General features: G+C 48.5%; 1 protein-coding gene across 2 annotated transcripts in view; it reads right to left on the bottom strand.

Moving 5' to 3' along the window:
• Window positions 1-244: 244 nt before the first annotated feature.
• The window catches only part of roraa (RAR-related orphan receptor A, paralog a), a 183,880-nt gene continuing 168,164 nt past the window's right edge, over window positions 245-15,960 (bottom strand). For both annotated transcript variants that reach the window (XM_028958158.1, XM_028958159.1), the window contains 9 exons: window positions 7,430-7,515; window positions 5,832-5,973; window positions 3,627-4,022; window positions 3,051-3,172; window positions 2,524-2,656; window positions 1,878-1,985; window positions 1,156-1,266; window positions 775-887; window positions 245-528 (listed from right to left, as the gene is read on the bottom strand). In XM_028958158.1, the coding sequence (XP_028813991.1) occupies window positions 364-528; window positions 775-887; window positions 1,156-1,266; window positions 1,878-1,985; window positions 2,524-2,656; window positions 3,051-3,172; window positions 3,627-4,022; window positions 5,832-5,973; window positions 7,430-7,515 (1,376 nt within the window). In that variant the 3' untranslated portion in view covers window positions 245-363. The remainder of the gene's footprint in view (window positions 529-774; window positions 888-1,155; window positions 1,267-1,877; window positions 1,986-2,523; window positions 2,657-3,050; window positions 3,173-3,626; window positions 4,023-5,831; window positions 5,974-7,429; window positions 7,516-15,960) is intronic.

Below are 15,960 nucleotides of genomic sequence, written 5' to 3'. Positions count from 1 at the left end.
CGTCCTGAAATTATATGCACGAGTGGTTCAAGTTCAGCCAGAGTGAAAACGTTGTGTTTTCATCTTCTCCCTGTCTCCCCTGGGCTCAGAATCCCACCTGTGTCAAGACGACAAAAAAGGAGGAAAAAAAAAAGAAAGAAAACGAGGGCACAAACCTAAGAAATAAACCCACATAATCTGATAGACCCCACAAAACCCACCCACCCTCCCTTCTTCCATTCAATCCTTCCCCATCCTGGGAAGAAAAAAAAGGTGTGTGCAGCGTTATCGGCCATCCTGGTGTGTGCAGGGCACCGTTAAAGTGTCTCAGATTCATGCTCAACATTCCCAACTGCTGTTGCCCACCGGAGGCGTGACGGGCCACTACCCGTCCACAGGCATGGACTGCTCAAAGTCCGACCCGAACAGCTCCTTGTATAAGGGGGGAAAGTGGGCACGCACAATGTCTGGGTATATTGCTTTGAAGGCCGTCAGCTTCTCTGTATGCCTGCTGCACAGCGCCCGCAGCGTCGACACTTTGCATATCAACTGTGGATGGAGAGAGAGAGAGAGAGAAATGGAGAAAAGCCTGTTATTCACCCACCACATCGCTGCCGTAGTGCAAATACTGATCCCACTCATCTCTGTACATGGTGATGAGGGTAATATTGAAATATTAAGTGTTAAATAATTATGACAGCAGTCATTAAACACGTAGACGAAACAGTAAATGACTATTGGTCACAGTGTCCGAACTCCGAGCCAGCAGGGGGCAGCGGTCCTACGAAAGCGCACCTTTGTCAGAATGCCATCCTCTCTGTGGTTCTTCTGCAGTACATGCTGCAGGGCCAGCTGGATCTTCTGCTGCAGCTTCTCCACCTTCACCTTCTCCTGGAGCCAGGACCGGTCTGCAGACACACACACACAACTCACATGGTCAATCCACAGGATTTTCTAACTACAAAAATATATACATGTATTTATATTTGTAATAATAATAATAATAATAATTATTATTATAAATACCTAATATTGTCTTGGAATATGTGGTCAAAGGTGAATATGATGTCATCCTGTGCTGAATGTGTAGTGTGCCTTGTGTGGTAATAGGTGTGTTTGTGTGTGTGTGTGTGTGTGTATGTGTGTGTGTGTGTGTGTGTGTGAGAAACATCATACCTGCAGACATCAACACGAATGCAGAGAACAGGGCGATCTCATCCTCAGACAGGTGCATAGAACACAGGTTCTTCCCAAACTCAAAGATGGAGCTGATCAAGTCATCGCAGCCTGACAGAGAAACAGCGAGGGGGTGTTCAAAAGTGTCTGTCTAACACACACACACACACACACACACACACACACCGTAATAATGTTTTGGCAGGCTGGGGTCGTTACACAAGTCTGAATCAGACCACTGATGGGAATTTAGTAAGTTTGAGGACGGATGGCGCGATGGGGATGGAGCGAGGGTGGAGGGGGTATCTGTGCCCAGGCAGAAGCCCCCATCACCGGCCCCTTCTCACACCTCCCAAACACAGACGGTTCCCTGTTCAGCTGGCAGCACACACTATTCCAGCATTGTTTTCACACTTCAAACACACACGCGTCACAGTCAGACACACGCATAACCGGACCACTCTGAAACTTTGCTCTCAATCTTCCTTACGTTATTTCCAGACATGAGCCATGTCTGTAGGATCCTGCCTGTGTGAGATGCATGACATGAAGCGCACCACTGTGGAGGCCAGACATCAGTGTGGAGTGTCTGAGTGTGTGTGTATTGTTAATTATATACAAGTGCATACTTGTTCTTCACTGAGTTGTGTGGTCATCAACATGGATCAACATAATGGACCCACAACACACACACAGACACATGTGAACACCAGACAACTCACCTAATGACTTGAACACATCAGGGCTGGCATATTTTCCATCAAAATAGACGGTGTTGTTCTGGGAGTCAAAGGCACGGCACATTCTGACAAACACCACCTCCAACGAGCCTGCAGAGGACACACAAGCAGCACAATGACATCACACCACCTCCCTCTCCTCCCTGTCAGCCATTACTGTCAACCTAGACATGCCAGCCTTGACCCAACTGGAAAAGCCGGCATTTTATCGCCCCATCATGTGGAAAAAAAACCCCACTAGGGTGCCTTGAACAAACAGAAATGATTCCTGGCTGAAATCAGGGGCTTTGTGTGGAAGGTGGGTTATTTGTTGTTGTCGTTGTTGCTGAGTGGGAGATTGGTGCAGAGCTAAACAGTCAGACTGGATTACAGGATAAGAAGCGATGTAATAGAATCCATTAGAGTGCTTTACAAGATGGCGTGGGTTTAAAATGTCACATCAGATTGGTTGGGGCATGGGGGCGGCGGAATCGCTGCACATTCCATCATTAATGTTGGCACAACTTATAAACACGCAACCAAATGAATGTTGTGTTTGTTTGCTTGTTGGTTCGCATGTTCTGGATCTTCTTCAGAAACACGAGCCTGCACCAACAGACCATGTGAGCGTGTCTTTTGGTCCACACACCTGCTTTCAGCAGCACGATCTGGTCGTTCTGACACAGCTCCATGAAGCCGTCAATGCGCTTGGCGAACTCCACCACGTACTGGATGGCCTCAGTGATCTTGATGGCGCACAGCTGCCACATGACCTCTCGAGGCTGGATGGGACACAGGGGACAGAGGTGGTTAGACCAGGGAGGGATGCCACTGCACTGCCGGCTACTAAAACACCTGCATCCTGCTGCCCCAATGCCAGCTGAGAGCGTCCTGGTCTCACTGTTGTGCCCACAGCTCTTCATCAATATGTAGATTGGCACGCCACTTTACTATCTGAATAAAAACGTGTAAAACTGCTGGAAACAACCAGTAAATGTTAAACTAAACTAACTTTTTGACTATTGTGACTGTCTGTGAGGTTCTCTGTATTACATTTACACTACAGGAGCAATCTATTAAATAATAAAAATCATCAATTTACTTTAAAATTTACTGTTAAAGCGATTTAGTGGTTATACTGGTACTGGCATAGGTCGCCCTTGGCAGGAGCCCTACTTTGTTCTGGTAGTTCTCCATTTCCTCCTGCAGGAAGGCCTGCCAGGTCATCTGCTGAAGCTCCTCCCGCAGGTACTGACACGTCTCCATGTGGGACTTAGAGATGTTCTGGGCCAGATGTTCTGCAACACACCAAAACAGAACTGAATGGGGCAGAAAAAAGCAGAGCCAATCATCAACAAATGTGCATGATTTTTATATCAACCCAACTGCCTCCAAACGTAAAGAGCCACAGTCAGCTCCAGCGTTGACATTCTAAGTGTATGAAAGCTAGTGTATGGGTGTGGCAATATCACAAAAAAAAAAAATACATTCAAAAAAATTCAATCATTTTGAAAACACATCTGTTAAAAGGAATCCCAAAGCACAAGGCAAACCTAAAAAAAATGATTTCCCCCGACGCGTGCCCTGCTGGATCCTGATTGGCCCTAATTAATGGAAACTAATTAGAAAAAAAGTGGCTCTTTTAATGAGTCTCGCAGATGAGTCTCCAACCTACTGCTATTTTAAGCCACCTCTGTGTCATTTGCCCCACGGTTGAGTTACCCCCCTCTCTCTCCTCTGGCTCCGCCTCACCTAGCTCCGCCATGGAGACGGTGGGGGAGCTCTCCCCGTTGGTGAAGGAGCAGTAGGGGAAGAAGCCGGAGCCCGGGGTGAAGTCGCATATGGGCTCGGGCTTGATGCCGTTGATGTCGAGGCCGGACTGGTCCGGCGAGGGCTGGATGTCCAGGTAGAAGCTGCTGACGGCCGAGTCGGGCTTGGCGCCGTCGGGGGTGTGGCCGTCCATGTAGCCGCTGAGGTCGTCGTGCAGCTCGGTGAGGCCGTTGGCGGAGAGGCCGTAGGTGGGCGTGAGCGGCTCGGCCTCGCCCGGCTGCTGCTGGTGCTCGCGCTGCTGCTGCTGCAGCCGATGCTTCTGCACCTCGGCGTACAGGCTGTCGCGCTGCTTCTTCGACATGCGGCCGAACTTCACCGCTGAGGGGTGGAGAGGGAGAGAGAGAGAGAGAGAGCGGTAAAAAGCCCATCCTGAACCCAACAGAACACAACACCGGGGAGCTGTAATGTAGCAAATGCTGACAGCGACAAAAAAGCCTTTCAGACTCAGAGAATGTGTGCGAGCCTGACGACAGGCAAAGTCGTAACATTACACTGTCTGAATAGCACGACGAGAAAGAACAAATCATGGAGCATGACTGCAACGAGACGGGAGCTTCGTGATGTTGCGGCGCGAGGAGCCAAGCCTGGCTGCCTGGAGGGAGCAAGTTGGTTACGTGTCTCCCGAGACATTAGAGAAATAATGAGCGTAAAAACACCATTTCACTCCTGACATCTTTACAGCATTAAGACCCCCCCCCCGCTATACCTGCCAAACCGGAGCACAGCGAGCCGAGGCGGGATGAGTCAGAGCGAGTCCGACAGACAGGACTCCGCCGTTTACGCTCCACGTAGGAGCAGACTAAACAGCACACCGCTGTTTTTTCCACGCGGGTCGAGTGAAGGGTGAAGAAGGGCAGTAATGCATGCAGGGGCGGGGTTAAACAGCCTGAGGGCGGGGTCTGAGGAGCGAAGGTGATGCAGGAACGTGTTGTTTACAGTAGATATGAGGTAGGCCTATGACACTGAGCTATGACGGCTCCTGGGTCTCATTACTGCACCCGTCCCCTCACCTGGCCACTTCTGTTTTGCCTTAGAAACTGAACACTACTTTCATGAGTCTTTTCAGAGCATGGATGTCCCTTATCAGGAGGGTGGGCTTCTAGTGGGAATTTTTTAGCCTACCACATTCATGCAAATTTTAATGATTACATATACATTGATGTCCTCACTAAAACTAAGCACTGCATTTTAGTTATGAAATCTTTACAGAAGTTAAGATTAATGGTAGGGTCAGGTCTGGGAATGCATGTGACAATGCATTTCTTGGTGCCTTTATCAAGCCCAGGTAAATGGGCAGGGCTAGAAGAAGAAGACTCTCAGGGCATATGCATATGTTATTACCATTTATTATCAAGCATTATTGGTTCTTACAATACAACATGTGTGTGTATGTGTGAGCACCTATTATCTATCTCCAGACGTGGTTTTTCAGCATGAGTGTTTAAGAAGGTAGCTGTGACTGTGTGTGTGTGTGTGTGTGTGTGTGTGTGTGTGTGTGTGTGTGCGCCAGCAGGTGAGGACTGGTGTGGGGACCGCAGTCAGAAGTCACCTTGCCTGTCCTGGTTGTGTGAGAGGGGTGCTGAGCGGCTCGGAAGGGCTGGCCTGATTACTGCCTCCTGTCACGGGCCACAGATACACGGCCCTGCCAGGGGGCCCAGCAGGGGGGCCACAGAACACACACTCGTGCAGTTACATATATATATACACACACACACACACACACCTGTGCTTACCTGCTCTGTCTTTAATGAGACTGCCTAATGACCCTCATTTGATAAAAGCTCGTTGCTGTCGAATGCTGTGCCTTGAGTGTCTGCAGCCCATCCTGGGAGCTGAGAGCTGCCCACCGACTTTATAATTAGTTTAGATGTCTACCTGACGTCCGCTCCCAACACAAGCCGAGGAGCTGTCTTTCACCAGAGAGGTGGCTGATGGGTAGTAGGGGGAAAGCGTAATATTTCTGCACTAATAAGCATTCACCTTAAACCCTCATGGAAGTGTCCTCTTCGCTCTGCCTTATATAGACTCTCCTGTGTCTTAATTCCGCCCCCTCCCTTCCCCACCCCTGAACCGACACTGTCACCGCCCTCCCCTGGGGCAGGGCTGGCAGAGGCCGGGCACACGTACCATCCCGTGACATGCCCACCGCCAGACACTTCTGTAGCCGGCAGTGCTGGCAGCGGTTACGGCTGGTGCGGTCGATCAGGCAGTTCTTCTGACGGGGGCAGGAGTACGCCGCATTGCTCTGCTGACTCCTCCGGAAGAAACCCTGCAGAGAGCGAGATAGAGAGAGAGAGAGAGAGAGAGACAAAAGGGAGAATAAACTCCATTTAAATGCAATTCAGATCGTGAAGAGTTTCTCACCCAATCATGAAACTGGTGGTGATTAAACATTACATGGAGATTTAAGCTCTTCACAAAGGCTCTTCAAAACAGAGTACTTTTGCTGTGATGACATTAATTCACATTCTTTGTTTCCATCAACCACCTCAACTTAGTCAGTTGAGATGTTCGAAAAGAGTTTTGTATTCCTGCATTTGTTGGCAGAATTTTTCCACTGATGATGATGCCAATGCCAAAAGTGAGGAAATTAGTCCTTAAGGTAAAAGCATACTTTATTTACCATAAAAAACATAAATATACTAGATTCTTAAAAATACCTTTCATCATAGTTTCGTATGATATGATATAGCTGCCCAAAAAATTTTAAATTATACTTCTTTACATTCTTTACATCTGCCCAACATTTGCATTTGCAGACTCCGGGTCACGTGACCCCTCTGGAGTATCCCTCCCATAAAATGAGCTTTTAATTAAAATGGTGGCCATTGTCTCCCAGCTGTGAGGTGTTGCTGTTGTGACGCTGTCTGTGCTGAGTTATAAGTCCGTCCTCTTACTGCTGATGACGACGAAATTCACGCAGAAGCTTGTCCCGCCAAATAGCGCTGTGATCCACAGCCGGTACGCCGTGTTTATTCTTCATCTTTTGACTTAATGAATTGATTCCAGAACATCATTAACATACTCCACTCCACTGCTTGATACACATATGTCTTAATTAGTTGCTCATTGGCTGTTTAATTATAAGAAAACAGCTGACAGCTGCCAAGTTGCTTTCTAATGGCCACCATTATAAAAGCGGGGTGTAACTGCCGGTGACAAGCGGGCCTTTAATAATCGTATGATTTATGGTCCGAGTCAGCGTACTCGTACATATCATTAAACGCCTCTATGCCTGAAGTAATTAGCAATCATTAAAGGCACATTTCAGCAGTTAGTTCCCGCGTCTTGCTGGCTTACGAGCCGGGCCTGGATGTAGCGAGCAGTGTGCCTAAGATAAGAGAAATCTCTATTGTCATTGTCACTTCTCAAGGAACAACAACACGTAAGATGCTGTCGACTCGGTGTGAGGCATGTAGTTAAGACAGGAAACAAGAAAGACTTAAATAACACAAATAACTTAAATAACTTAAATAACACATAACATAGTAATAAACATAATATTTACAAATTACACAGGAAGGAAGTACAAAAAATATTCAAAAACAAACTGCACTGGATTTTTACAGTCTATTGCACAATGTGTGAAGATATTGCACATTTTATGGAGATATAGCTTATTCAGACAGGCATTTCTTATTCTCTATACCTTTGTCTTGTACTTTCTCAACTTTTTTGTTTATTATTTCGCACACCACACAACATGCACACACTTGGGAGCTTACCTTGCAGCCTTCACATGTTATCACACCATAATGGATGCCTGATGATTTGTCTCCACAGATCTTGCAGGGGATAATTTCAATTTGAGCTGCAAAAGAAGAAAACACAAAGAAAGAAAATCAGATTTCTTTTTCTCTTTATATATATATTTTTGGTTGCTGTCACCAGTCACAGAAGAGCACCTCCACCATGGCGGCACGCTGTACATGAAACAGACAAGGAGCTTCAAACGCCTCTCATACAACGGGCGTCGAGGCCTTTCTTTCCTCATGGAAAAAAAACAAGAAGACAAAAAAAAGAAAGATCAGACGACGCAGCCGAACAGATGGAGGGGGTCATTTTACCCTCCGACAAAGACCCAGTCAACCCACCGAACCTCGGCATCTGGTTTACTCTACAGACTCTGTACGTGTCACTACAAATCCCCGCTGCTCGCCGCAGACCTCAGCAGTAATAAAGACCGAGTGTTCCACCGAGCCCCCCAGGCCACACAATTCCACTTTTCTGACTTCCCATTTGAGGGAAAACACAACTCTGACTTCTAATTCACATCAACGCAACAGGAAGCAGGGCTTGGACCAGGAACGAGAACAGCAACAGGGAAAAGGCCTGATGGGATTATGAAGATGTGGAGACCATTCTTAATGAACATCCCCACAGAGATGGTCCTCTCCATCCGGGCCCAGCAGTGATGGAGCACCAGCGGGCCGGAGAGGAACGCAGCAGGGTCCCTCTGGACCACTGAGGATGCACCAGACATTCCCACATATATAGGCACTTACACATAACAAAGTCACACTACAGAGAAAATTCTGTTGTATAGAGTGTTGTGATTGGAGAGGTGCTGCCCTGCCTGTGGTGAACCCCTTAACCAATCACAATCCATCACTACTCATCACAAGCTTATTTCCTGATGAACCCAATAAAGTAGCATTAATAGCCACACAGACCCAAAGACCTCCAAGCCCAAAGAAAGTAAACAGGCCAGAAATTCTTGATAATCTTCTTGTTCTTGTTTTAAGAACAACAGACCAAAAACACAGAAGAGATACTAAAATTCTGCAAAATTATCTAGATGATAATCCATAATCTATAACTAGTCAATTCAGATGTTCTTCAAATAAGACAAAATAACATTTTATCTCAAGATTTTCTGGATTGTTAAGATTTCCTTTATTTGCAGCAAAATATCGTCACTGTTGTCCCAGATGAGACACACACAATAACAACACAGCCCCCACCCCTCTGTGTGTGTCCCTCATCTCAGGTCAGCAGACATCAGGCTGAGGAGATCAGAGAGGGCAGAAACACAGGCTGAACCTCAGTGCTCCAGAGGAAAACACACACACACACACACACACACACACACACACACACACAGTGTTATTTCCTCAGGGAGGGGCAGGTACAGCGGTGTGTGCTGGTATCAGCTATAATTAGTGTGATAAGGCTCTATTAGGCATCTGAATAGAGCAGATCCGGTGATCTCTCTGGAGAGAATATTTAATGGAATTTTTTTTCTTGATTATCCAAAAAAAAAAAAAAGAGAAGCTGTTTTTTGGTAAATTCGATCTGTCTGTCGAGACGGCCAGTGCTCCCTCTCCTTTGTTTGTTTTCTGTTCGCTCGGCATGAGTATTAGTGGTGCGCCGTGTTTCCTCCGCTTTAGCATTTTCAGCCTCATTACTTGCATAATTTGTTCTGACATGCACTCACAACAACTGAAGCATGCTGTAATTAAGGTTGGCTGCGGTTGTGGTCCAGGATCGGCGCGGGACCGCGCTGCAGCCACCCGGTCAGCAGGTGGCAGTGCAGGGCCGTGACTGGCCCGGAGGCTCGGGCTGCAGCCAGCACTCCCTGCCCCGTCTTCATTTCTTTCTTCTCAGTTAGCGCTAAGGGATGCCTGGCCAGGGATGGAGCCCATGGGAGGCAGAGGCAGAGAGGGAGCAGTCAGCCAGTGCAGCGTGATTGGGTGGAGCACGGGTCACATGACTTACAGCCCCTGAGAGGAGAGAGCCAGGCGGTGGACTCACACCAACTCTACATCCAGCCCAGCCATCTCCTAGGGCATAAGGAAGTGGACCTGTAATCGGATGGTTGCCGGTTCGAATCCCGATCACTGTGGACCCCTTGATGAAGGTACTGTCCCCACACACTGCCATGGTCCAACAGCTCTTCGTCGCGGTCAGAGCAGATCAACGTGCTACGGTTGGCTTTGTGGTTTTTTTATGTAAGACTAAAGCTCTCGGTGGAAAAAAAACAAAAAAAACATCACACCCGATTCGAGGAGCCATTGAAATATTCCGAAATATTCTTTACTGTAAATTTGCACGGGGGCTCAAACAGGTAGAAGAAATCCCAGAATCTTAAGCACTCAGGACGAGCGAGTCAATATCTATCGACGCGCGCGGTTAACCGACTGCCATCAACCTTCCAGTTTTGACTCCTGGCGCCACGTCTGCACCCCGAAACTGCAGAAAAAGGGGCACGGCCCGCGTTTATGACATCAAAGCCTGCCAGGACTGAGTCGGGCGGCCGTGTTAAGGCCCACTTGGTGCTGCCCTCCGGCGATGGAAGAGAGAGAGACGCTCATGCTCGCGGGCCACATCAAAGGTCCGACGCCCCAGCCACCAAAAAGCCCAGATAGGGGCAATGCGGATCATAGCTCAGCTTCACAAGCGTGTTTTCACTGGCGGGGAGGGCAGAGGTCAACGTTAGAAGTTTGGAAATGTAAAGGGTGGGAGGCTGTGCTGAGTGCTGTGTTTGTGTGTGTGTTGTGAAGAGTACAGACTGTTAACAGATCATTAGAGGAGGCCTGAATACGTCCCCTGAGTAGTCAAAGAGAGAGTTGGGTGGTAGTAGCCTAGTGGGTAACACACTCGCCTATGAACCAGAAGACCCAGGTTCAAGTCCCACTTACTTCCATTGTGTCCCTGAGCAAGACACACTGTCTCCAGGGGGGACTGTCCCTGTAACTACTGATTGTAAGTCGCTCTGGATAAGGGCGTCTGGTAAATGCTGTAAATGTAAATGTATGTATTTAAGGTGCTTGAGTTCAGTTCAGCTGATGTCATTTTCATGAGGACAATTCAATAAGAACATTTCAGTATAGTAACAAACTAAGATAAGTACTTTAACCCCTGAAAAACATATACCGTATAACGTAATTTAAGTTTATAACGTAATATATAGGGTATATACGTAATATTGTCACCAAGAAACAGTTTCAAGTTTCCGTTTCCAGTTCACTTAATCTTTTCAAGAACCCTAAATGGCTATTTCAGCCCTTCACAGTGCTTCACAGTGCTGTTCCCCGTCCTTCCATCCATTCTCTAAAAGCTTTCATCCAGGTCAGGGTGGTGCTTATCCCACCAAGATTTCAAGATTTCATAGAAATACATGAAGAAACACAAGACAGGGTGCCTGTATCTTAAACTTAAATGTTTAACCTGTCCAGAAGAAAAAGCCCAAATAAGCAGGAAGAGGACCTGCAAGTCAGGTTACTCACATTGCGGATATGGAATTACACTCAAGCTCCAGGACTATGGGACATATACAGATGCATGGAGAATGCAGTTTAAAAGAGGTCCTTCAACTCCAGTTTTAAGGGTAGTTGCTTCACACCTCTGTGGTCTCAGACGGAAGAAGGTTAGAAAACCATTAGAACCTGGACCTTGAGAGCAGTGAACTGAAGAACCCTGGTGCGATCAGGCAAGTTGAGGAGTTAGGAGGAGCTCTCACCCCCCCCCCCCCCCCCCCCCCCCCCCCCGCCAAAAGGAAAACGGATACGGCATTGTCCCGTGAAAACACAAACAAGCGGGTAAATAAGTAAAAGCGCGGCGCGTTTTATAGCAGGCAGGAGCGCTGACTACAGCAGCCCCGTAGCGCAGCCGCCTTCATTTGTACCCGAACGGGTGTCATTCAGGAACCGGGGGGGCTCGGCGTGTGATGTTGACACGGTACACTTCACGAGTGTGAAATATTAAACCGCTCCTCGCTGTCGAGGTGAATTCTCGATGACGGCGGATAGCGGCGGCAGCGCCGACTGCTAACTACGCCGATTTAGGCCGCGGCTAAATTCCTACCACAGCACCTCTTCAGAAAGCGCCGCTTTGCCGCTGATTGACACCTTCTTTTTTTTGCCTGAGTCCAGCAGTTTTGTGCGAGCAAAGCGGGGAAACAAGCTGCCGACGTCGCTATCGGCTCGGGCCCGGCTGCTGAACACAAATCTCTCGCTAACCCCGGCAAAAAAAAAACAAAGCAGCAGATTATTGGCACAACCCTTCAGAATTTAGATTATATTCAGTGTTACAGGGCACACAGTGTGGTCATGATTCTGAAAGCTTAACCCACTGCAGCTAGAGTGACAAACGGTGATGTCACAGGTCACCGATGGGTGTGGCTGCACTTTCATTTATGCAAAGACACATGACTGGGCCAACCAGGCAAGATCTTCAAACAGGCCCAAAATAACGTCCTTCTGCTGAAGGACATCGGACAGAGCCGCTCTGTCCCCTCTCTGTCCTTCTGCGCGGTGGTGGCCAGCCTGGTATGTGGGTGTGTGTTGACAGCTGTCAGTGACCAAGTGACGCAAGCCAGTGGGCTCATGTCAGGGGATTATATAAGCGATTGGACAAAAAGGGGCTGGGACAGCGTACAGGCCAGCTTTACACAGTCAGATTAAGGGTGGCACAGGGTCCAAAGGAGCCAGGGACGAATGGCCGTTTATACAAAACGTTGGGTAATAATAAGGAGTGTGGGCGAGCGAGGGAGAGCGCGTGAGGTCAGTGGAAGTGTGGGTTACTGGGCCCCCATTACCACCAGACAAGTAGAGTCATTTTCCACTACGGCGATGAGAATCATCTGTGAACCTCACAGACGCGGGGCATGAAGTGACACTCCGGCAAGCGGGGAGATGTAATAGAAAAACAGACGGCCTAACGAGACGGCCAGACCGCGCTCGCGCTCGTCTGCTTTCGTTCACGCTCGGCAGCGTATGGAAGGTTGTTTGAATGTCAGTGGCAGGACGGCGGTGCGTCACACAGGCGGAGGAGCGCCACTGTGTGATTTGTTTGGGGACGAGGGCAGCGCAGGTCTGCTGTATTACCATGATGGCTGCCGATCGTAGAATAGACCGCTGGGAGAGAGCAGACGCTGCTGGGAGAGCATTTCATCACTGTCTTCACACACACACACACACACACACACTGTACAACTATAACCAACACTTAACTACATACATGTGACAACAACCAAACACTAATTTATTCCCACAACAACCAAAAAACATATTTTTGGTGTTATCAATATCTAAAAGTTGTAATTGACGTTTCACCCACTGAATAAACAATTAGTACCAGAACAACATACACTTAGTGTGGTGTTAGTGTGCACTGACCCCCCTTTTTGAGTTATTAGGGTGTATTGACAGGAGGGGGAGTTAAATCACCCAGAATGTGGAAGTAGGGTGTCAGAAATTACTGGTGGCTAGTTATTTCCCTTCGAGATGCATTCATCTGGATTTATTCATTTATTTATATTTCTGTAAGTCCTGAACACATACTTAATGTGACACTAGTGACAAAAACAGAGCTCCACCACAGCCCCATCAACATCACCCACCAGTCCTGCATAGCTGGGAGAAGAAGATGCCCTCCCTAGACCCCGCCCCCTCCAGCTTCCATGGGAGGAAGTGTCATTTGGCCACTAATTTATGTGTTATTGTGGCAAAGATTGACGAGCTTCCTGGCTGCAGGTCTGAGTGCGCTCACTCTGGGGAAAAGAACAAAAGGGCAGGTTTAGCAAGCCGACGAGCCGTGTGAAGGGGAGCATGTGCACGCTGTCCCACTTCACCCCACTCCGCCCCACCATCGCTCTCTCGCACTGGTCACCTTCTTTTCCTCCTCCCCTCTCACCCGCCCTGCTCTCTCATCGCTCTTCATCTAATGCTCTCCTCCGTTCGTCTCTGTCTTCCATTCCTCCTCTCCCGCTCTCTCGCTGATAGATGAAGTTGGACTCTCTGAAGCTTAAGTGCAGATCCTTTCTACATCTCCCTCCCTCGCTCCTCCCCTCCCTCAGGAATACCATCACAATACTCTGCACTTCCACGGGAAATGTGTCACTGATGAATAGACAGATGGGAAGGTGTACAGGCCGCTCTTAACATGTAAACAGGGCCTTTATAATCTACCCGATCTACTGATCCCCACATTCCCTTCTGTCCTGAACCTGACTTTGTGGGAGATTTGTGTTTGTCTGACATGTCGCCCTGATCACCTGATTGTCTGTGTCTGTGTTTAAGTGTATAAATGCATCCTGCTCTGTCATGTCTGTGTTTTTATCACCGCACTGTTCCTGTTCCACTGTTTCTGTGTCTTGGTCTGTTCTAAGTAGATCCCGCCCTGCACCCTTCCCTGACACCTTCCAATTTTGTAATATGTAATAAATGTTGTTACTAATGCGGTGAAAACCTTTTTACGTACTGTAGTGCTGGAGCATCCCTGCGTCCTGCAGCAGGTTTCAAATGCACCTCCAGTGAAGGCCGAAGCAGATGTTGAACCAGTGAAGTTATGCAGGGAAATCACGGGTCACCGACAGCACCTACTGCACAAGCCTGGGATTCGGCGCCGGCCCGCCGCCACGGGACGAGGTGGGAGCAGAACTCTGCGCCTCTGTTTGTTTACGGATGGCAGCCCTGTCTTCGCGGCTGCGTGGAACTGCACTTGACTGAGACTAAAAAGTCAGTGGAGCTGAAACAAACCGGAGTGATGCTGGCTGACTGACTGCTGAGAGAGGGAGGGAGGGAGAGAGAGAGGGAGAGATGCAATCCTGCATCCTTCTCTTCGTCTTTGCTGTCCGTCACAGCTGGTCCAGGCTGAATGTGGTTAAAACCTTGATTGAGACCCCGTGTTTGGCCAACGCTTTAGTTAAGCACCAATCTGCCCCCACAGTCCTCTCAGGGGAAGCCAATCCAGCAGCAACACACACACACACACACACACTCGCAGAAAATACAGCAGAAAATATATATTTATAATGAAAGCATCTAGTGCAATTACACCGAGAAACCTTTACATAACAACAAAGAGGCTTGTTCCATCGCACGAGGGAATTGGCCCCCGCCACGCACTGCGCCGGCTTTACCCCGGTAATTGGTGCATTAGTATGCAATTCTGAGAGAGACCCGACTGCTGCTGCGCTTTATTGAATATGATCTTCCCTATAGGACTCTCCACCGCACGGAGGGACGTGGGACTGCGTGTGATACCACCTGACAGCACAACATGGTGATGGATGCTTGTGGAACAAGCTGCCATTTGGAGAGAAAGGGGAGGATTCAAGTGGGAGGCTTGGGACCATAACTTCTACTCAACACACACAAATACTTGAAGGAATAATACACATGTGAATATATACCTATTCTATACCTCTCCCTATCCCTATAATATATTGTCAAAAATAGGAACAGACCAGCAAAATATCCCTGCATTTACTTAAATTATATTTATATTTTGAGGACTTTGGTTCCCAACCAACCATATCAAGAGGAGCTTGTGTTAAGAAACCCCAAGAAGAGCCCAGCGGCAAATTCCACAGCGATCCCACTGCCACCCCACCCCACCCCAACCCAAAGGACAGTAATGCAGTCATCATCATGCTCAAGCGGATTAACCCGATCAATGGAAAAGCAACAAATGCACATCCCAAGATTCAACGTGGACTAATCTGAGACTCATCCTCACCATGCCTGAGATGGAGGAGGGCGGGGTCAGCGCTGCGGCCTCTGCCCCAGCTCGCTCGGCCTGTCAGACACAATAACGGCTCCGGCCCTCACAGAACGTGTCACCCTGTTAAGCGTGATATCGGTTTGCATAACATGCTCTGTACGCCGCACCTCAAGGTCAGGCGAGTGGCCGCTGCCACGGAGAAAAAGATTAAAGGAATCAGGGGGTACAGGTCTGGGGACAAGATTTCTTTTTTTTTGGAACATAGTAGCAGGATCCGCAACAAGGCAGATAGAAGACGAAGGTCGGGAACCGCTAGTCCGATAATAAGAGCTTACAGAGAACCACGGGCGCTTGAAGAAATGCAGAACGAAGACACCCTGAACTCCAGGGTTCTTTCAGCAACGTTCCAGGGGCTGTTTACACCGCTGAGCCTCCATTACGCTTGGAGTAATTCTAGATCCGTGCCGAGAGAGAGCACATAATGGCGAGCCTGAAAACCCCTCAGCGCTCTCGGCTTCCACAGAAAAAGAGCCGGCCAGGACAGGGGAGCCGGGTGACATCGACGGCTACACAACGCTGGCATGGAGATGTGTGGCCCAGACAAATGGACATGGTTACATTAGAAGGGAGGAGAGGAAGGGAGGGTGGAGGCCAGGGGGACACCGAATCCTTGCAGCCCTCTGATATGGGGGAGATAGGCCTGTAAGGAGAGGAACGCAACCTTTACTACTACTACCAACAACAAAAAAGACATACTGTAATGGGACCTCCAAAAAAGCTCTTTCTCATGCTTTCAGGGCTGGCTCCT

This window comes from Denticeps clupeoides, chromosome 17 (assembly GCF_900700375.1).
Source record: "Denticeps clupeoides chromosome 17, fDenClu1.1, whole genome shotgun sequence".
Taxonomy (NCBI): domain Eukaryota; kingdom Metazoa; phylum Chordata; class Actinopteri; order Clupeiformes; family Denticipitidae; genus Denticeps; species Denticeps clupeoides.
The sequence above is the reverse complement of the archived record's forward strand: the minus strand, read 5'-3'. Positions and strand labels throughout refer to the sequence as shown.